The sequence below is a fragment of the Haliotis rufescens genome, unplaced genomic scaffold, assembly GCF_023055435.1.
Source record: "Haliotis rufescens isolate VD_foot unplaced genomic scaffold, xgHalRufe1.0.p SCAF_1, whole genome shotgun sequence".
Taxonomy (NCBI): Eukaryota; Metazoa; Mollusca; class Gastropoda; order Lepetellida; family Haliotidae; genus Haliotis; species Haliotis rufescens.
In genome coordinates, this window is record NW_025963779.1 from 59,246,831 (window position 1) to 59,270,521 (window position 23,691).

The window sequence follows — 23,691 nt, forward strand, 5'->3', positions numbered from 1 at the left end:
CTGTCAACATTTAATATACAAGCCCTTTAGGCTTGAAAAAATAATAGTCTTGGTTCTCAGGCACCACCCGCTTCATCAGAAAGTCTGCCGCATGTTTCGTTTTATTTCCATTTAAATTCCTTTATAAAATCCTAATACCTAAATACAATGCGATCCAATATAGCACACAGTTACTTCCCTTTACATGCACACTGCTTTCCTGTGCATCTCGTACTATGGTCATGGTGGCCAGGAGTTTGTATGCTTGTTTATGTAGGGAGGCCCTTTGCCAGGTTGATGGTTCACAGCTGTTTATTTGGTTACATGCTAGTTTGAACAAGCAAAAAAACAACAACAAAAACCCCCAAAATACTGCCCACCTGCATTATATTTTATTTTATTTTTTTAAGCCTTATACTTCTGGTTTAACAAAATATTGTTTGTCTGCTGAAGTACATAAGCACAACAACCACTGGGCCATCAAACAACAAAAAATTGTTCTCCTTTGTTTGTCCTTAGTACTTCCCTTTCTGCTCAGCAGTGATTATCATGCACCACAATGTTACAAACCTCGCACGACAGTCCTGTATATCCTGTTCCACATTCACATTTCTCCACACTACTTGCTACAAGGCCCACAGCGCCATCCAAACTGTACTCAAGACGTGACAAGCTGCAATGATAGAAGGTTTATAGTTAAGAAGGGACTTGTACAACACGAGACGACAGCTAGGTCAAAGTGCAGACAAGAATATTCAGCTAGTCAAATCCTGCACACCCTCCTTATTATCAGGATAAAGTTTCTGGTTTGCAAAAGAAGAAAAATAATTCTATAAAGTGTTTTATGTAATATCAGTGAAAAGCTAACTAAACTAATAGGGAGGTTTCCAGTTAAAAAATGAAAAATGGTTTTATGAAGGTGAAAAAACTGAATCTTTGTCATTTTATTAATATTTGGCCGTTACTTTAAGTAAAACTTTATTATGGGCTAATGAAGTTTTGAAACCATCCACATGCTGGCATATTAACGATCCCTATAGTCCTCATCACTTGAAATAGAATCACAAAATATTGCAATTATAAATTAACGAACATTGACGCATTAATTCCAATACTTATAAAATTTAAAACAAGCCATTACGGCAATTTTGGTAGGGATAAACATCATTGAGTTTTGATCACATGGTTACAATCTGGGTACGGATCGGCAGTCAGGTGACTTCCAGTGATTATATTTAGCATTGCGTGCATTTGAACTTGGTTAATAGCAATCTGCACGATTTTTACTTTCAGTTTGTGCTGGTAATGTACGTACACTGCACATGCAGTTAAATATAGCTGCTCGAAGTCAACTGACTGCCAATCTAAGCCTGAATTGTAACGTGATCAGAAATGATAGTTATCGATAGTAAAATGGGTATTTCTTGAGAAGCAAACTTTGCAATTTTGGTCATTACTCTATGTAATATTTCTTATCGTCAGATAAAGTTTTCACCTTATTATTACCAGCACACGTGCAGCTGTCTTTGTTAATTACCGTATTCGATGTAATAAGCGCCCAGGGCTCTCTCAAAATTAGAAACAGGGAACTCTTATAAGAATGTTATTTTGGTGAAAAAAACAGAGTTGAAAGATAAATTTCGTGGTTTATGCTGACGGCCTGAAATGTTTATGTACGACAGATATATTTTTCCAGAATTAAATGCCCATAATTAAAGGTGCATATAAAACATGAGTGCGTATTATACGCGAATAAATAAGTCTTGTGTACATTGATCAATCGGAAGGGGTTCTAATTGGGATTGTTCACTAGCCAATATTTTAGCAAATGTCGCCGTGGGCGCTTATTAGAGCGGGGCGCTTATTACGTCGAATACGGTAATATATTTCGCGATTCTATTTCAAGGACTATAGTCGTCAATGCCGAATCACATTGCTTTTGGCAAATGTGGAAGATATCCTCAATGTGGTTTTGCACATACATGAGTACTGACCTATTGGACTAAATTAATGAATATGCCCAATTTAAGATATCACAAAAAATATTTTCAAATGCTATTACAAGCAAATAATAAATGTAAATATAAATGGTTCTCAAAATTCCTTCTTCAGTTTGGCTTTGAATAGCTGTGGAAATCACAGTTTGTATACCATAAAGAATGTTTTGCTGGAGAATATCTGTTAAGGCTGAATTGTTCATTTGAGCTAAACTGACCTCTTATCTTTCCATTTGCTCCAAAAATAAAGGTGTATTCAAAGCGGGAAATGTATGTGAATAATATTGCACTTTCAACTTTTGTATTGCATTATCACAATTTTGTTGTACCGGTAGTTTGTATCATCTTTGGCTGTGAAAGCAGCATATATCATAGAACTTACTAAGACACATGATCTGTGTCTGTGAAAGCAGCATATATCATAGAACATACTAAGACACATGATCTGTGTCTGTGAAAGCAGCATATATCATAGAACATACTAAGACACATGATCTGTGTCTGTGAAAGCAGCATATATCATAGAACATACTAAGACACATGATCTGTGACTGTGAAAGCAGCATATATCATAGAACATACTAAGACACATGATCTGTGTCTGTGAAAGCAGCATATATCATAGAACATACTAAGACACATGATCTGTGTCTGTGAAAACAGAATATAGCATAGAACTTACTAAGACACATGATCTGTGTCTGTGAAAGCAGCAGGAACCAAAATGACTTCAACGTTTGTAAGAGCGAGCAAAAATTGTCCCCTTGTAACGGCAGAACCATTTTCCCACTTCCACTGGGTCTCTATCAAGCCTATGTCGATTTTGGCTGTAACATTCACCGCCAGAGCATTAATGTCATGTACAAGTCGCCTCTTGTCTCGTCCAATCAAAATTGCTGTTGTTGCTGCTGGGGTTCCCGCTGCTACAACAGGCTCGACCTTGACCTCAACCTTGATGGTGGTCCCGTAGACGGGCAGCAGTGACCCTGTGAGCTGTGGAACTCTCCAATACACATTGCCTGCTGGACTTATGACTGTCCTGACAGACACGTGGTTCGTGGCTGGATCGGTGAAAGAGGTCACCAACTGGGATGCGTTGGTAACACCATCTTTATCTGCCACTGATACTGTCGGTGTCAGCTGTCCTTGAGATGACTCAACAAGTGTGGCAGTTTTCTGAAATAGGAAATCCAGTTTTTGGAGCACATCAAGATTGAATTTTGACATTTAACAGAAACTTCTATACTGAAGGACCCCACATAGCTGTAGCTTTGCAGGAAAAGAAGGGGTGCATATTGTGATCACAAATTATAAACATACAAGGCTTGACGAATTCATGGTGGTCATGCTATTTGTTGAAAATATATCATCAATGTAAATGAGTACCGTATTCGACGTAATAAGCGCCCCGCTCTAATATGCGCCCACGGCGATATTTACTAATCACGTCAGCATAAACCACGAAATTGATCTTTCCACTCTGTTTTTTCCCACCAAAATAATATTCTAATAAGAGCCCCATATTTCTAATTTTGAGAGCGCCCTGGGTGCTTATTACGTCGAATACGGTATGTCATTTGTCCCAATGGAGACATGTCTAGTCTGTTTCTGAAAGAGAGCTGCACAACCCTGAAACTCAATTTGATCAGCATAGGAGAATCTTCAGTACTGTTGGATTCAATAACAAGACATACATCTTCTGCCTATGACACACCTGACGTCAAAATGTTATGGACAATATTGTGAAGATGCTAGGGGTTCCTTTTTAGAAATATTATGATGCATTATTCAAAATCACATTATCCTGCATGAACTATTCTACGACTATTAAAATGGAGCCGTGTGTGTACATACCAACTCCTGTCTGCTTGTGGAGCTGGAACACTGGGACGTGATGCCTGTGCATACACAGTCAAGACAGCCTTTAGTATTGTTGCTATGGAGATAGAAGGATCCTGCTTTACACTGGTTGCACAGCAACCCCTCAGCATTGGCCTGAAGCATAACACATCAACATCATCAAGTCAGTTCCTACATTCACTGTGTCCAGTCAACACATCAACATCATCAAGTCAGGTCCTACATTCACTGTGTCCAGCCAACACATTCACATCGTCAAGTCAGGTCCTACATTCACTGTGTCCAGTCAACACATCAACATCATCAAGTCAGGTCAGAGGACACTCTGTCCAGTCAACACATTCATATCGTCAAGTCAGGTCCTGCATTCAATATGTCCAGCCAACACATTCACATCACCAAGTCAGGTCCTACATTCACTGTGTCCAGTCAACACATTCACATCATCAAGTCAGGTCCTACATTCACTGTGTCCAGTCAACACATTCACATCATCAAGTCAGGTCCTGCATTCACTATGTCCAGTCAACACATTCACATCATCAAGTCAGGTCCTGCATTCACTATGTCCAGTCAACACATTCACATCATCAAGTCAGGTCCTACATTCACTGTATCCAGTAAGACAGGCATTTGAGTGAGTGAGTGAGTATGGTTTTACGCCGCTTTTAGCAATATTCCAGCAATATCCCGGCGGGGGACACCAGAAATTGTACATTGTACATTGTACCCATGTCGGGAATCGAACCCGGGTCTTCGGCATGATGTGCGAACGCTTTAACCACTAGGCTACCCAATCGCCCCGAGAGGCATTCGAGGAACCAAGTGGCGGAAGTGTTTGCCTTCCCACATGGGTCAATGTGTGAAACCCATTTCCGATGCCCTCACTATTACTCTATTACCCCTGTGCCTGTCACTGACTGAAAGTGTTTAATAATCCAGGCAGTGTTGCCCACGACAAGAACTGCTCACCTTGCAGGAACATTGACCTGTTGCCTTGTAACACACAGTGGAGTTGGAGCCGGTGCTGTCACAGTTGCAGGGACTGCATCCCAGGCTGCTGAAGCCGGTGAACGTGTCCGCACACTCATGACACTTGTCTCCCTGTACACCTGTCTTACAGGAACACACCCCAGTCGTGCTGTTACACCATGTCCGCTGGGATCCGGTGGTGTTGCAGTTGCATTCCTGTTGTCATACAACACAGATTTATCAGTACTTGATATACTTACAAAAATACCAACATCAATTCAGAGTTAACAGTACCATCTTCCCACGGCAAGGAGTAACTGACTATAAAGGTCCAGTGGTCGCTCTTGCCAAACTAGGCTGGAAATATGAAGTAATATTTTGGCTGGACCAACGAGTGCGTAATCCAATCAAATCGCATAACAAAAAGCACATGCGTAAACTGCTGTGCATATTTCAGTTGATCGTAGGACTTGCAAAACATGTGTACATGCCAGCTTGGCATTAGCATAAATATTTCCAGATTTTGTTTTGTTTTTAATCAAGGTGCTCATGTGATTTGATGCAATTTTTATTACAATATCGATTTTGATTATCGATTAGTTTGTTTTGAATGGGCGACACCATTTTGTTTGAAGCTAATGCAAGTGATATGAGAGGTAGAATATCATTGGTCAATAGGAAGGACATAGAACGAACATAACTTATGATAGCCACTGGTGGCACGACGATTGAGCCCAGATTTTCTAGCCTAGTTCGGCAAGGGTGGAAACTGGACTTCCATAGTCAGTTAACTCTCTGGAAGATGTATCAGTTCTTGATGTACTTATAAAAATATCAACATCAATTAAGACTTATCAGTACTTGATAGACTTGATATAAGTAGGTGGATGTGAAAGGAAGTGGGTGGATGTGACAGGAAGTGGGTGGATGAGACAGGAAGTGGGTGAATGTGACAGGAAGTGGGTGGATGTGACAGGAAGTGGGTGGGTGTGACAGGAAGTGGGTGAATGTGACAGGAAGTGGGTGGATGAGACAGGAAGTGGGTGAATGTGACAGGAAGTGGGTGGATGTGACAGGAAGTGGGTGGGTGTGACAGGAAGTGGGTGAATGTGACAGGAAGTGGGTGGATGTGGCAGGAAGTGGGTGGATGTGGCAGGAAGTGGGTGGATGTGACAGGAAGTGGGTGGATGTGACAAGAAGTGGGTGAATGTGACAGGAAGTGGGTGAATGTGACAGGAAGTGGGTGAATGTGACAGGAAGTGGGTGAATGTGACAGGAAGTGGGTGGATGTGACAGGAAGTGGGTGAATGTGACAGGAAGTGGGTGAATGTGACAGGAAGTGGGTGAATGTGACAGGAAGTGGGTGGATGTGACAGGAAGTGGGTGAATGTGACAGGAAGTGGGTGAATGTGACAGGAAGTGGGTGGATGTGGCAGGAAGTGGGTGGATCTGAGAGGAAGTGGATGGGTTTGACAGGAAGTGGGTGAATGTGACAGGAAGTGGGTGGATGTGGCAGGAAGTGGGTGGATGTGACAGGAAGTGGGTGAATGTGACAGGAAGTGGGTGAATGTGACAGGAAGTGGTAGGATGTGGCAGGAAGTGGGTGAATGTGACAGGAAGTGGGTGAATGTGACAGGAAGTGGTAGTATGTGACAGGATTTGGGTGGATGTGACAGGAAGTGGGTGGATGTGACAGGACAGTGACAGAAAAGGAATATATGACAGGAAGTTGTCAGGAATTAAGAATGATAGCAGGTGACAAAAGGTGACACGTAGGTGAGTGATTGGACCTTGCATCCAGTTGTTGCATTCCAGCCCCACATGTTGAAGTCACACAAGTCACATCGGAGGCCGATAGTGTTGGGAGGACAGTCACACTGGCCCGTCACTGCATCACACACTACACTGCTGGACGCACAGTTGCAGCCTGGATGAGGAGAAAGTTGCATCAGTGAACATCAGCTGAAATCACTAACTTGTCATGATTATTATAAAGCTGATCAGCGCAATGGGTTGCTGAAGAACAAGCCAGCATTACATTGCAGGAACTCACCATTGCTGACAATAAATGTTGGTTTTCTTTCCTTGTTGTTACATGTCAGCAATATTTCAGCTGTATCATACTCTAGTCTGGGCCTAACGAACCAGTGGTCAAAACAATTAGCAAGTCTGGTCCAGTTTATGCACCTCTTATGACAAGCATGAGAATGTTGGGACCTAATCTGATTAAACCTAGGTCATCACGGTGACAAGCAATAGGGGACCTATTCTAACCCTATTGGGTAAATGTGTCCATTCTTCATAACGACACTGTTACTGTCACAGGTTTATTTGTTCAGCATGATATTACTTGCTTACTATTGGAGATTTAACGTGTGCTTTCAAACATTATAAGTATTTCGGACACGGGCCCACCAGGCCATTTAGTGAGATTGCCAAGGAGGGTGTGTCCGAAAGGTGAGGCACAACCTGGGGGGCGCTAAGGTTGCTTTTTTAAATTTTGAGAAATTTGGAAATTGGAAAGTAGGGGGTGTAAGGTGGAGGGACGCATGATATTCCTACTGACCTTTATATCAATGAAATATGTTTAAAACAAACACATTGTCTGTGAATTCAGCTTACTTGAACAGCCAGCATCAGTGAGCTGGTAGAAGCCGGCCTGGCACTTGTCACACGCCCTTCCTGTCACTCCACCCTTACACTGGCACTGCCCACCAAAGGGATCACAGGATGCAGCGGACCTGCCTAGCTGGCTGCAGTCACAACTCCGTGGGCCGTTAAGGTAGTAGCTCATCAGTGAGAACCAGCCAGCCTTGCAGGTGCCCTCATCAGCAGTTCCATTCCTAGGAAGACCAAGACCACTTATATGACAATTGTCCCAAAGAAGAAAATTATTGTCAGATAAAACAAAAGCTCTCTCTGCACAGTTTTCTGGATGAGTTCCCCAAACAGATTCAACTTTACATTCAATTTCATTAACATCAGATCTATTACACTGATCTGACAGCTTGTGTTTGAGTAAGATTCAATATAAATGAATTTCAGACCCTTATTTCAAATAAACATGTGGTGAGTTGAGTTTAAGTTTTGTTGCTTCCATGAAAATAACAAATATAGATATCACTTAATGGCAAAAAGCACTGTTCTGTGAACAAATATTGAATGGATAATGTTCCAGAAACACAATGATTACAAACAGACTCGTTGATTACTGGAGGATACCAACTGTTGATGAGAATGTGCAGACAGAAGACACAGACACATACTCAGACTCAGACACACAGACGCAGACTCAGACACACAGACACAGACTAAGGCTCAGACACACATACTCAGACTCACACACACACACACACACAGACTCAGACACAGACACAGACACAGACTCAGACACACACACAGACTCAGACACAGACTCAGACACAGACACAGACTCAGACACAGACTCAGACACAGACACACAGACTCAGACTCAGACACAGACACACATACTCAGACTCAGACACACACACACAGACTCAGACACAGACACAGACTCAGACACCGACTCAGACACAGACACATACTCAGACACACAGACACAGACACAGACTCAGACACAGACACACACACACAGACTCAGACACACAGACTCAGACACAGACTCAGACACAGACTCAGACACACACACACAGACTCAGACACAGACTCAGACACAGACACATACTCAGACACACAGACACACAGACTCAGACTCAGACACAGACACACACACACACAGACTCAGACACAGACACAGACTCAGACACAGACACAGACTCAGACTCAGACACACATATATATTGCAAGGTTTGTGACACTGCAACACTGTGTACGTACATGATGTTGAACATACGAGGATAAAGTAAACACACACATACTTCATGTCATTGGTGACGACATCACATTTTTGGTCGAAGTCTTTGGTGTTGAGCAGTTGTTCTGTTTGGGTGAGCTCAATAGGGACACTTATCAGTCGATCCTGTAAACAATACACACAGAAGGTGTCATGAACATGTGTGGGTCCTACATCAGCAAGATGTCTTGTCCAGGAATACTGGGGAGCCTATGCACAGTTGTTATTCTTAGGAATACCAGGTTAGCCATCACTTTATTGTTTATTTTTGTTAAATTTCAAGGACAAGTAAATAAGATAAAGCCACTTGCTAAGATGAAATTTCAGCTGTTTTCCTACATTAATCAACTGGATGAAATGTGAATTTTGTGATAATTTGTTTACATTTTCTGTTGTATTTCCTGTTACGCTTGCCATGTTTAAATTTGCAGAAATAATGAATATCGCGGGTAATGGTTTCACACTATAAGCTGGCAATAGTAATGGAAGTATTGACCTCAATTCCAACTGGTAGATCATGTCAACTGCTATTAGCATACAACTTGCAGAATGCAGACTTTGATATCCTAAAGGAGTCATAGCTTCAGGCAATTGATTTTATAGGTTTATGACAATGTGTCCTTTGAAGATTCACGGGTTAGAATTGGTCTTCAGCAACCCATGCTTGTCGTAAGAGGCGACTAATGGGATCGGGTGGTCAGGCTAGCTGACTTGCTTGATGCATGTCATCATATCAATTTTCGCCGATTGATGCTCATGATGTCAATCACTGGATTGTCTGGTCCAGATTCAATTATTTGCAGACCATCATACAGCTGGAATATCGCTAAGTGTGGCGTTAAACAACAAACAAACAATCTGCCTGAATATATATAAACTTTTCAGAATGAGTCAACTCCCCAAAGCATAATCCCCATGGTTTCACATCTGAAAGTAATCTCCCCTGAACATAATCCCCATGGTTTCACATCTAAGAGTAATCTCCCCTGAACATAATCCCCATGGTTTCAGAATATGAGAGAACTCCCCCCTGAACATAATCCCCATGGTTTCACATCTAAGAGTAATCTCCCCTGAACATAATCCCCATGGTTTCACATCTAAGAGTAATCTCCCCTGAACATAATCCCCATGGTTTCACATCTGGGAGTAATCTCCCCTGAACATAATCCCCATGGTTTCACATCTGAGAATAATCTCCCATGAACCTACCAGGTACAAGGTGCCCAGAACTATGAATGTACACAGTTGAGTACTGGGTTGGAGAATTGGTGTCCTGTAGTTTATGGTATGCTCATAGCACCAGCGGTCAGGACACGCAGGGAATTGTATAGTCATTGGTCGGGGGTCATCTACAAAGAAACAATAAGAAACATATCCATGAACGAACACATGAAGATGAAAGCAAGACCTAAACATGGCATAAGGTAATGTTCCACTTTAAAGTCAGTCTTCTATGTTGATCTTCATCATGAAATTAATGCAAAATATGCAAGTGTCCCTTGCTTGTATTTAAAACGTGACACATCTTTATCTGGACATATTGTCATGTCCAGTTCACTGCACAGGGGTGGAAACAATGACATATAAGAAAGCTCACAATAAACAATGTAACTGAATGCTGGATTTAGACAGTGCTTCTCGCCAGCTTCCATGTCAGGCATGGCTTGTCTGTTTACACAAATTTATCAAGCTGTTATCACAGGAGGCAAGTCTGTTTGAGTCTTTGTTCTTGGTAACCTTCTAGGATTATTTTTGGGAAGAACAGATCTTCAGCAACCCATGCTTGCCATAAAAAGCGACTATGCTTGTCGTAAGAGGCGACTAACGGGATTGGGAGGTCAGGCTCGCTGACTTGGTTGATGCATGTCATCGATCCCAATTGCATGGATTCATGCTCATGATGTCAATAACTGGATTGTCTGGTCCAGGCTCGATTATTTACAGACCGTCGTCATACAGCTGGTATACTGCTGAGTGCGGTGTTCAACAAAAAAACAAACAACCAATATGAGATTATTCGACATTTACAAGTAAAACACTGCTGGAATTTCGTGCTTTTGATTTCATGTTTTTTAACGTGCAAAGCAGTTGAAGTTAAGTTTGTGAAGATGGCAAATGATATTATTCAGTCTACAGCCTTTTGCAGGGCCCTTCCATTAATTTCATCATGCACTTTAGGAAATGGAGTCGACACTTGCATTAATTGGTGATGCACTAATTTCATGATTTACTGTATTTAATTGGCATGAAAGTATGTATTTACATGTGTGTTCACATACACATTTAACCATTCTGTAGTCAATAAATATATACTGTGTTAAAAGTAGGGGTGAATGATACAGCAAGGTCACAATATGATACGTATCACGATACACAGGTCACCGATACCATCAAATTGACGTCAAATCACATGGATACTTGCTGACAATAAATATTTCAGAGCAGGTTCAAAAGGAAAAGCTAGCTGTGGACTATTGTTTGTAGTGGCTATTTTTAGTACTGAACTTGAAAGGCAAATTACAACACATTTTGCAATATATGACTGACAAAAATGCTGATTGTCATTAAAAGAGTAGTAAGTGATGTATTTTACAAGTGTATCTTCTTGTATCAGGACTTATTTAAGGAACTTGATTTAACTTGCACCAGGTGCATGTTCACATGTAAAGCTAGTTGCACCAGACAAAAACAGGTAGCACCCTGATCCCATGCATTTATCAAAGTTGAAACATAGATGCATAATCTTGTCTAAATAACTACAATCACAGATCTCTGATGACTGTGTCCTGTGTCATGAATTATACATAACACAGGGATTAGTGATGTAGTTTGGGAAATAAACCTAGGTACTGAGTTTGTTCAAAGAACGTTGTTGTGTGGACAAGTTAGGGTTAGTCGGACACAAATTTGATTTCTTTTTACATGCATGTAGACATAAATATTATGTTGCATTTTTCAATAAAAGTTAGCACTATGTCAGGCCTGTTACATCTATACAGAAATAATGTATAATGTATAATGTAAATAATAATGTAATAATGTATAATGCATGAAAACTCACGATGCACTGGTGCACCAATGTATCATTTCCCCTAGCTAAAAGGAACAGAGACTTCAGCTGACTCTGATTAGGAAGACTGATTTCAGTAGGTTTAACTCCTAATTGAAGTTATCTGAAGTCGTTCACTTTACTTGCTCTCTCCCTTAATGTGTTACTTACAGGAGGGTCCACCTTATTTTAGTATGTAGTGACATATAGTGTTTCTACTCCACTTACTTGAGAAGACTTGCATGCTGGCGGTTGTGTTTCCAGGCGCTGAGTAACGGATCAGTATGTCACATGTTCCATTAAAGTTTGTTCCCCCAGGAAACACTATATTTGTCTTGATAGTTGACTGAAATATTCATTAAAATCTATTACAATGGAACTTCATAAGTAATTACCGACCATGTCATATTTGGTGCAGCAACGGGGACAAGACTGTTTTGTAAGAAACTCATTTTTTTCTTTATATAAAGCATCCAAAACAAATTGGAAGGACCCACAACTCATTTTTACTTCAGGACATCAAACCAATAATTTATTATTGTTGTAAAACCAGTGGTTAAATAATTCCCCTGAGCCCCCAAAATATCAAATGGTTGGTCAGATGCTTTAGTTCAATTTACCATGTGGACAAGGGATACAATAACTATAATCAGGACAACTGTCAGTCACCATTAGCATCATCTAAACAATCATCACCCTAAACAAGCATCATTTTCATCAATCATTCTCTAAAACAAGTAATATTTACAATAAGACTAACCTTAAACAAGAATCACCCTAACAACCATCTCCTTAAACAATCCTCATCACAAACAATCATCTCAAGAATCAACATGACCACAAACAATCATCTCAAGAATCAACATGACCACAAACAATCATTTTAAGAATCAACATCACCACAAACAATCATCTCAAGAATCGACATGACCACAAACAATCATCTCAAGAATCGACATGACCACAAACAATCATCTCAAGAATCACCATCACCACAAACAATCATCTCAAGAATCAACATGACCACAAACAATCATCTCAAGAATCGACATCACCACAAACAATCATCTCAAGAATCAACATGACCACAAACAATCATCTCAAGAATTGACATCATCACAAACAATCATCTCAAGAATCGACATCATCACAAACAATCATCTCAAGAATCAACATGACCACAAACAATCATCTCAAGAATCAACATGACCACAAACAATCATCTCAAGAATCGACATCATCACAAACAATCATCTCAAGAATCAACATGACCACAAACAATCATCTCAAGAATCAACATGACCACAAACAATCATCTCAAGAATCACCATCACCATAAACAATCATCTCAAGAATCAACATGACCACAAACAATCATCTCAAGAATCGACATCATCACAAACAATCATCTCAAGAATCGACATGACCACAAACAATCATCTCAAGAATCAACATGACCACAAACAATCATCTCAAGAATCGACATCATCACAAACAATCATCTCAAGAATCGACATGACCACAAACAATCATCTCAAGAATCAACATCACCATAAACAATCATTAACATTAACAATCACCCCCTTCAAAATCCTCATCACCAGAAACAATCACCCCCTTAACAATCATCATCACCATAAACAATCCCCCTCTTAACAATCCTCATCACCATAAACAACCCCCCTTAACAATCCTCATCACCATAAACAATCACCCTCTTAACAATCCTCATCACCATAAACAATCCCTCCTTAACAATCATCATCACCATAAACAATCACCCCCTTAACGATCCTCATCACCATAAACAATCCCTCCTTAACAATCCTCATCACCATAAACAATCACCCCCTTAACGATCCTCATCACCATAAATAATCATCCCCTTAACAATCCTCATCACCATAAACAATCACCCCCTTAACAATCATCATCACCATAAACAATCACCCCCTTTAACGATCCTCATCACCATAAACAATCACCCCCTTAACAATCATCATCACCATAAACAATCACCCCCTTTAACGATCCTCATCACCATAAACAATCACCCCCTTAACAATCATCATCACCATAAACAATCACCCCCTTAACAAGCCTCATTGCCAAAAATAATCACCCCCTTAACAATCCTCATCACCAAAAGCAATCATCCCAAAAATCACCATCACCATAATCAATCATCTCCACGAAGATTCATTACCGTAAACAAGCATCACCTCTTATACATGTATTAAGAATAAGCATCTCACATATGTATAAACACCAATCACCTCCATATAAACCTCACACAACACTATCAAGCATCACTGCAGCAATCTGCATCACCACCCTTACCATCATCATAAACATCATTCATATCTCCACCAGCAGCAACATAACAATGTCTTAATTTGACACGTTACAGATAGAACATACATAATATCATTGGGATTAACCCACCACTGTTATTTTCCCTTACCCCAAACCCCATTTTGGCATATCCATTTCCAAAGTATCCAGGTATGTCTCTCTGGTTCATAACCCCAAGGCTATCCTCGAATTCTGTATGGATGAAGTGAATGTCTGGCGAGAAGTATCCTGGGGCAACACTGGAAATGGGACAAAGTGCTTATTTAGTTAACATGATATATGTCAGTGGACTTGAAGAAGTTGTAGTATCAATGAAGACAGATGACATATTGATTTCAACTTCTTTCAACTTCTATATGATATATGGTACCAAATTTGCAGTCAGATCCACTATTAACTTTAGTGTATTGTAATACCGACCAATATTGGAAGCCACGGACCTTATTCCATCTTTATCTGTGAGGAGAAGTGAAACTGCTGATACAGTCAGCTTGTAACAGAGGCAGGCTCTTGATACAGTCAGCTTGTAACAGAGGCAGGCTCTTAAAGAGTCAGCTTGTTACAGAGGCAGGCTCTGAACAGAGTCAGCTTGTAACAGAGGCAGGCTCTTAATAGAGTCAGCTTGTAACAGAGGCAGGCTCTTAATACAGTCAGCTTGTAACAGGCAGGCTCTTGATACAGTCAGCTTGTAACAGAGGCAGGCTCTTGATACAGTCAGCTTGTAACAGAGGCAGGCTCTTAATAGAGTCAGCTTGTAACAAAGGCAGGCTCTTAATACAGTCAGCTTGTAACAGGCAGGCTCTTGATACAGTCAGCTTGTAACAGAGGCAGGCTCTTGATACAGTCAGCTTGTAACAGAGGCAGGCTCTTAATAGAGTCAGCTTGTAACAGAGGCAGGCTCTGAATAGAGTCAGCTTGTAATGGAGGCACGCTCTGAACAGAGTCAGCTTGTAACAGAGGCAGGCTCTGAACAGAGTCAGCTTGTAACAGAGGAAGGCTCTTAATAGAGTCAGCTTGTAACAGAGGCAGGCTCTTGATAGAGTCAGCTTGTAACAGAGGCAGGCTCTGAACAGAGTCAGCTTGTAACAGAGGAAAGCTCTTAATAGAGTCAGCTTGTAACAGAGGCAGGCTCTTGATAGAGTCAGCTTGTAACAGAGGCAGGCTCTTGATAGAGTCAGCTTGTAACAGAGGCAGGCTCTTGATAGAGTCAGCTTGTAACAGAGGAAGGCTCTTAATAGAGTCAGCTTGTAACATAAGCATGCTTTTCATAGAGTCAGCTCATGACAGAGGAAGGCTCTTAATAGAGTCTGATTGTAACAAGGTGAGGTGAGGTGAAATTGGGTTTAACGTCGCATCCAAGTTTTTTGCACTTATATAGTGACATGCATGCATGTGTGTGTGTGTGGGGGGGATGGGGGGGGGGGGGGGGGGGGGGGGGGGGCCTGATGCCGATTTATAGTGCTGGCACACTGAGATACCATGCCACAGTTTAACATGAATACCCCACTCAGACACAGTATACTGAATCCGAGCCGACCAGTCCTTGTTTTAGCCCCATAATGCCGAGCGTCATACAGGGTAACAACAAGTACCATCTTTTAACGTCTTTTGGTATGACGCGGCTGGGGATCAAACCCCGGACCTTCTGCTCTCCGTAACATAACCATGCTAATTTAGTTTGCTAACCAAACTATTTAGATCTACAGCCAAAAACATTTGCATTTATGATGGTTGCAATATACGTGACACAGTATAAACTATAACCTTAATAATAATCATATTTAATTAGATCTACAGACTACCGTAATACCCCAAAACACAAGAATTAAAATAAATTAAAAATAGCGCTTACACACATTTTTAAGGCTGGTTATCAGTCATTATGGCTGTCTTAGCCCATTCATGTGTAAAATCACAATATACCTACTTTTAATACTGTTGACGAACCCATTGCTATTATAAGGGAATCCTTTGTCCCGACAGGGAACTCCCCGTGCTCGCACAATTCTCAACGAAGGTGAACGAGACATGCAAGACAAGCGATAAATCACTTCCGGGTGTTTGCTCTGCCGCCATGTGGGGAAAACCTCGTTTTGGAGTTTGACCTTGGGGTCATGCATAAATATTAAGAGAGGTCTATGGAACAGCATTCACTCCAGGGGTCCGGAAACCGTCATATGCGCCGGACATGTCCGATTGGGAATCTCAAATGTCCGTTTTAAAATATTGCTTACCGGACATTTTAAAAAGTATTGTCCGGACATTCTTAAATTTTGACCGGACATGATCAACAGTTAGGACTGAGCAGTTTCTGTCTGCAGTTGCAATACAATGAAGATTAACTACACTGACAAGCTTTGTTTGTTTTGATTGCTGTAAATACATCGTACCTACATGATAGTCCAATCGGTCAATCACTGTAATAGGCAATAAACTGAGTTGACACTGATTAATCGAGGATTAATTACTGAGAACATCTTGTTAATTTGAGTGAAAGGTGTTTACAACTGTACATTAATACCTTGCATCATCGATGTACCTCATTATCCTCACAATGCTACGATGCGTAACCTCAGACAAGAAGCGAAAGCGTGACGACAGCCAGTGGCTAACGACTTTCACTTGGTTGACATACAATGAGGATTTGCAGATTTTATTGTTTTCAGTAGCTAGTCGTATATTGAATCTTGATTGACCGCCATTTTGCTTTCTCGGACGATCGATATCCAATTCTTTATGGTCAATAATTAAGTACAGATGAAAAAAGTATTCAAACAACTATTGCTATCAACGATATTTTAGTATTTGTGATTAAATTATCTGTCTTGTTTTTAAAAAAATCTTTAGTTTAAAAAAAACCTTTTCCCGTGAGGTCACGTGATAACCAAATATGGGATAATAGTCTCGATCCAAATGTTACAACACGTACACTTGAGCAGACTCATGAATATAACTCATGAATATTAATTAGACCGTTCACTACGTTAACAGATCGTTATTATAACAGAAACAAACATATGTTTTCCATGTAAATCTAAAATGATATTATTTGTTATTAATTGTCAGGTGAATTAAACAATTTAAATTGAAACAATTCATAATTCATCATATTATGAATACATAAACTTGTAATGTGTTTGAAAAGTCGTACTAAAATACACTATTTGAAGGGGACGTGGCCTAAATGCAAATGTCCGATTGGGATTTTAAATTTTCCGGACCCCTGATTCACTCACAAAGAACACATCATGAAACAAGGCGTACTGTCCATGACAACCCAAGACAGGCAACGTACAGTGCTCATCGCGATGCTCCATCGTCAAAGCCCAATGTTTAATATCAGTAGTACGTACCTGTCACACTTCCTGCCCTGGATGTTTGGCCGACAAGAGCACTGTCCACTTGCCTTGTTACACGTGGGTGAGGAGGCCCCGCCCAGGTCACACGCACACGGGGAACAGCCTACACAGCAAAGACACAAGAAGCTCAACAATATCATGCATTTATTTTTAGTGCACAGCCAATATTAAATTCCATGATTTAATTATCTCAGGCTATTTCCTTTTTTATGAAACTTCACTTATCTCCATATTTCTTCTCTTTAGGCAAATCAAAAGAAATCTTTCTCAGTACTCTCACATCACTTTAAAACCTGCGTGCAAGTCCTTTTCATTTTTTAATGTGAAGTTTACACGATATACAAATTTACATTGGACAAGAGGCGGTTACATGATCACTAAAATGAAGTTCATAAGTGTATGAATGACACATTTTGACGTTCATTCTGTATTCTTGAAATGACGTAAACACTTACAGACTACTTTCACATTTCTGGAGAAACCCCTAGGAATTCCCTAGCACAAATAAATACAGAAGCGTTGTTTCTTGTCATCTAGAGCCTTTATACTTAGGGTTTTTGCATACATTTGGGATAAGTCAGAGAGTTTGAGTGCATGCCTATTCAAGGATATCCTCACTACAGCCCATCCTAAAGAACAAAATGAAGAAAAGCACATCCAAAGTATCGTAGTAGCGACTCGATACTTGTCTTGACTACAGTGACAGTCGACAGCAATCACTGAATTTACCATAGTATCCATTGGACACATCTTTACAATCACTTTTCAACGATAGGTCAATCGATCAGTGATGACTTATGAACACATGTAATAGCCACAGGTTCATCAAAAACTTCGGAAATCTCTCCCGATACGTTTATTGACATATTGTACTTGATGCAAATGTATTACGACGTGCTTTCATTATGACTGACTTACTGAGGTAGTTCATAACAGACCTTTCTCCTCTCATGATGATATTATTTGAATATATTTGTCGTAAAGAAACTTAAATAAGAGCATGTTGAGCAGACATACGCTCATGTCACCTCTCATTTTGAGGAACTATTTTTTTTGGTGATACAGCTTGTAGTTGTATGGCTGTCAGTGTTAACATAAATTCACACATGCTAAATGTAATTGTGTATAGATCTGGGTTTATATCCTTTGAGGTAAAAAATAGTGATATAATAAATCATAAGAATTGACTTTCACTTGACAGTGGCCATGTTGGGAGGGGCATCTCATAATCTCCTGAGCTGGAGATCACATGACTTTATGAAGCTAGCAGACAAAGTGTTTCAAGCAGCAAAAGGTTCATGGGATAAGAACTTGTCAAATTATGATGCATTATTGACACAGGAATATTCAGGGGTTTTAGACCTGTAGAACTAAGTTTTCACTTCCCCATAAATTTATGACTTAGTATACTTACCACTTAGTTGGAAAATTCTGGAAATGTTTGCAATGAACGACATCCTCACACTATCTAGTTGTGGCATATCTCCAAGTAAACATCCACATGGTTTATTAATAGCGGACAAACATATTGCCGCAAGATTAGGGAACCCACAAGAACAGGAAAAGGGAGGAGAGGAATATGTGGAAACATACCATTACTTTCATTTGCTGCCAGGCCATAGAAGCCATCCTTGCATGTATCACATCTCCGCCCCTCTACATTCGGCTTGCAGGAACACTGGCCTGTTGCGTCGGGCACACAGGTCTGATTGGCTCCCACTGTCCCAGCCACGTCACACCCACAAGCTGCAGACATTACACAACACATAATAGTACATGTGACACTCAGCTACTGAAGTATGTGACATGACTAGCTTTACTGATGTACTGTATTGGTAATTCACATCATTCAGGTTTCTGTGATTACTTGCTCCCTAAGTCACTCACTCACTCACTCACTCACTCAAAACCACTCAATGACCCACCCAAACACCCCTGACACAGTTACTCAACAAAACAGGGATCCCCCCCCCCCCCCCCCTTCCCCAGCCATCCCTAACACACTCACACAAAAAACCGGGACCCTGCCAGGCACCCCTAACTCACTCACTCAACAAGACAGGGACCCACCCAGGCACCCCTAACTCACTCGCTCAACAAGACAGGGACCCACCCAGGCACCCCTAACTCACTCGCTCAACAAGACAGGGACCCACCCAGGCACCCCTAACTCACTCGCTCAACAAGACAGGGACCCACCCAGGCACTCAACCACCCAGCGACTCACAAGCTAGCCCTGACTCACTCACTCATCCACCCTGTGACCCTTCCAGACATTCTTTCCTTCATTCACCCAACCTACCAATGGCCCACCCCTAACTGACTTCTGACCTCCAAGCTATCCTTCTGGTATTCACTCAACTGTCCAGCGACCCAACCATTGACCTACCTCATTCGCTCAATCACTTAAACACCCAATGATACATCCAGCCACCTATCTCAAATTGCACAACCACCAAGCCACCCATCTCTCGCTCACTCTTTCACACCTCAAATACCCTCTTTTTTTTAACGCCACACTCAGCAATATTCCAGCTATATGACGTTGGTCTGTAAATAATCAAGTCTGGACCAGACAATCCAGTGATTGACATCATGAGCATCGATCCACGCAGTTGGTATATGATGACATGCATCAACTGAGTCAGCAAGCGTGACCACCCAATCCCGCTAATCGCCTCTTACGACAAGCATACTCGCCTTTTACGGCAAGCATGGGTTGCACATGCCACGAGGAGAGCCTGGATATGATGGCGTAATACAACATAAATGTTAATGGAATCGAAGACTTTTAGATTGTCTGTGATTCCTTGACACGGCTGACTGCTCCCCTACCTGTACACCCGTCAGAGTTGGCCTCGTCCAGGTTGTAGAAGTCCTGCTTACACTGGTCACACTTGGTACCCTGAACATTGGCCTTGCAGTAGCAGTCTCCGGGATTCTGTACACAACACATCCTGTATGTTCAGCCACATTCTCATCATGTTATACATGTGTACTCAGTCACATTGTCCTTATAACAATCACAATGCCATCATGTTATAACAATCACATTGTCATCATGTTATAACAATCACATTGTCCTTATAACAATCACAATGCCATCATGTTATAACAATCACATTGTCATCATGTTATAACAATCACATTGTCATCATGTTATAACAATCACATTGTCCTTATAACAATCACAATGCCATCATGTTATAACAATCACATTGTCATCATGTTATAACAATCACATTGTCATCATGTTATAACAATCACATTGTCATTACATTATAACAATCACATTGTCATTATGTTATAGCAATCACAATGCCATCATGTTATAACAATCACAATGCCATCATGTTATAACAATCACAATGACATCATGTTATACCAATCACATTATCAAGTTATAACAATCACATTGTCATCATGTTATAACAATCACATTGTCATTATGTTATAACAATCACATTGTCATCATGTTATAACAATTACATTGTCATTTTGTTATAACAATCACATTGTCATTATGTTTTAACAATCACATTGTTATTATGTTATAACAATCATATTGTCATTACATTATAACAATCACATTGTCAGTATGCTATACATGTGTAAACAGTCACATTGTCATCACTTTATAACAATCACATTGTCATGTTATACATGTTTATAGTCACATTGTCACCATGCAATACATTAGGTATACAGTCACATTGTCATCATGATATACATGTGTACAGTCAAATTGTCATCATGTTATAACAATCACATTGTCATTACCTGATAACAATCACATTGTCATTATGTTATAAGAATCACATTGTCATAATGTTATAACAGTCACATTGTCACCATGCTATACATATGTATACAATCACATTGTCATGTTATACATGTTACTAGTCACATTGTCACCATGCTATACATATGTATACAATCACATTTTCATCAGGTTTATATACATTTGCATACTGTCATCTCCACTTAAAAGTGAAAAGTGGAGGTACACATTAGTGAGTGATCATAGAAAGTGACAAGGATGTGTGTACAGTGAAATCATATTGTTACATTAATAGTATATAGAAGCAACATTGCATCAGGGGAGGTGCACTATTCAAATGGATTATGGCAAGTCATCAAAAACTAAGACAAGTGTCCCTAACACTAACTGACAGTGTTGAACAATACCTTGATCCCTGGGAGGGCGGTGTCGTTGTTCATGACGCAGTCCCCTTGGATGCCTGACCGTATGTTGATGGTGGAGCCGGCAGCATTACAGCCACACAGGACACAGGCCTGAGGGTCAGTCTGGGCCCTGTCCATCGGCCGGAAGTAGTTGGGCAAACACCTCTCACAGTTAGTTCCTGCAGAGAGAAAACTTGTTTGAGGCCATTTCAAGAAAACATTCTGAGAATCCAGAAATATAAATTTTAGAAGGATGGGGATGAGATTGTGAAAATATGAGATGTCACAATGTCATTTCTTTCTGCAAATAAACATAAATTTCACTTACAATAAAAAAAATCATGATACTACATTGGTCTGTTGGCATCAATGCAGTTTACCGGGCACAGCCCGAGCTCTACGATCCGCTCAATTACCGCGCTATAGTGCCACCGCTGTCTCGTTATACCGTTACCGTGCCTCACGCTCTGGTGACTCTCGCTTCACGATCCAACACCCGTTTTCGGTCTTAGGGAAACTTACACATCTTTACAATCAAACACCCGTTCTCGGTCTTAGGGAAACTTACACATCTTTACCATCAAACACCCGTTTTTCGGTCTTAGGGAAACTTACACGTCTTTACGATCCAACACCCCTTTTCGGTCATTAGGGTCAGCTGGCTTTGGGCAAGGGTTAGCCATAAATTCTTACCTTTTCAAGCGTTAATCCAGTTAATCCCATTGGTCGGTCATGTTGACATAAACAATTGCGAGTGGTTTCAAGAAAAGATGAATGGGAGAGCGGGCAGTGACGTCACACGCATGCGCAATTGATTGTTTACTGAATTACGCATGCATGTCAATGGGGATTCTAAAGACCTGTTAAACGAGCACTGATTACATGTGATAGCGCCTGTGGTCCAGTGGTAGAGCGTCGGCTAATTAACGCATTAATAAGCAGAGCCGGTGACCCGGCGAAGCGCGTTTGAGCCCCCACAGCGCTAATTGGATCTGAAAAAGTGCGCCCGGTAAAGTGCACTACTCCCGGTCTGTTTATTTAAACGAACACGGAATGTTCATTGAGTTATGAAACGAAGTGCAAAATGTATGAATCTTAGAAACGATTATTTTAACATTAGTTTTCACTTGAAAAACTGCAAAATGATTTTCCAAACTAAAATTTTCAGCAACACTGTTCTTAAGTACTGGTAATAATTATCCAAGATGGATAATCATGATTGGGGGCTGAACACTCATGTCTGTATTACAACATTTATCTTACAACTAACTGGTTCAAGATGTCATTGCTAATTAGCATACTAAATATAAAACATGCCTGTCACACCTGACTGTACCAGCACGGCTCTCTTGCCTCGTGGGATTGAGCAAGCGCCTAAAGGTCAATGAAGGTCTGTTCCGTTGCGTTCAAAGCAACAGGGATATAGATAGCATCCATTCAACAGAATCCCCTCATAATAACGCCCCCAAAATTTTAAACACATCTCCTTAGAGTGTCACTGTTATGGAGTGATGCTCACACTATCAACCGCTGGTTTACCTGCTCAAGACCCCACAGTTCTCCAACAGCCAGGACAATGTTTCTCGAGTACAGTGCGCACCTAAGCATAATGCACACACCCCTCTTGGGGATTCAGTATTTTGCAAAAAGGATTTTTTTAGTATTTTGCACAGAAAAAACTACAACCTATCCCTTCAGCAAATTCAGGGAAAAGTGCATCGTGACTACTGCTATGTGTACCCACCGGCTGTGTTGTCCTGACAGTTGATGCACTGGCCTCCCCCGATCTGCTTCCCTGCCGTGTTCAGACTCTGGTTGTTTGTCTCCACCTCGCTGGAGTACGTACACTCCGTGGAGTGGTTGAAACAGTTGCATGCTGGAACAAGGAGAATGAAACTGTAACAGGCACAGAAACACCTCATCAGACTTCCATTTTGGAAATGGCAAATGAAAACCTCATTCTACTGTTCATTACTTTGCACTGACGGAGATACAATAAATAACTGATGGTGACGACTACCGATATAAGGCCACAACAAGTTCCTCTTACCAAATGTC

At 40.8% G+C, this 23,691-nt stretch overlaps 1 protein-coding gene across 1 annotated transcript in view; it reads right to left on the bottom strand.

Moving 5' to 3' along the window:
- The window catches only part of LOC124131496 (laminin subunit alpha-5-like), a 96,129-nt gene that overhangs the window by 58,492 nt on the left and 13,946 nt on the right, over positions 1-23,691 (bottom strand). The window contains exons 6-20 of the mRNA XM_048398556.1: positions 23,378-23,509; positions 21,637-21,812; positions 20,284-20,389; positions 19,042-19,194; positions 17,443-17,551; positions 14,199-14,328; positions 11,963-12,080; positions 9,895-10,034; positions 8,708-8,808; positions 7,431-7,651; positions 6,599-6,735; positions 4,809-5,024; positions 3,831-3,971; positions 2,659-3,152; positions 550-652 (exon numbers count right to left, since the gene is read on the bottom strand). Of these exons, the coding sequence (XP_048254513.1) occupies positions 550-652; positions 2,659-3,152; positions 3,831-3,971; positions 4,809-5,024; positions 6,599-6,735; positions 7,431-7,651; positions 8,708-8,808; positions 9,895-10,034; positions 11,963-12,080; positions 14,199-14,328; positions 17,443-17,551; positions 19,042-19,194; positions 20,284-20,389; positions 21,637-21,812; positions 23,378-23,509 (2,477 nt within the window). The remainder of the gene's footprint in view (positions 1-549; positions 653-2,658; positions 3,153-3,830; positions 3,972-4,808; positions 5,025-6,598; positions 6,736-7,430; positions 7,652-8,707; positions 8,809-9,894; positions 10,035-11,962; positions 12,081-14,198; positions 14,329-17,442; positions 17,552-19,041; positions 19,195-20,283; positions 20,390-21,636; positions 21,813-23,377; positions 23,510-23,691) is intronic.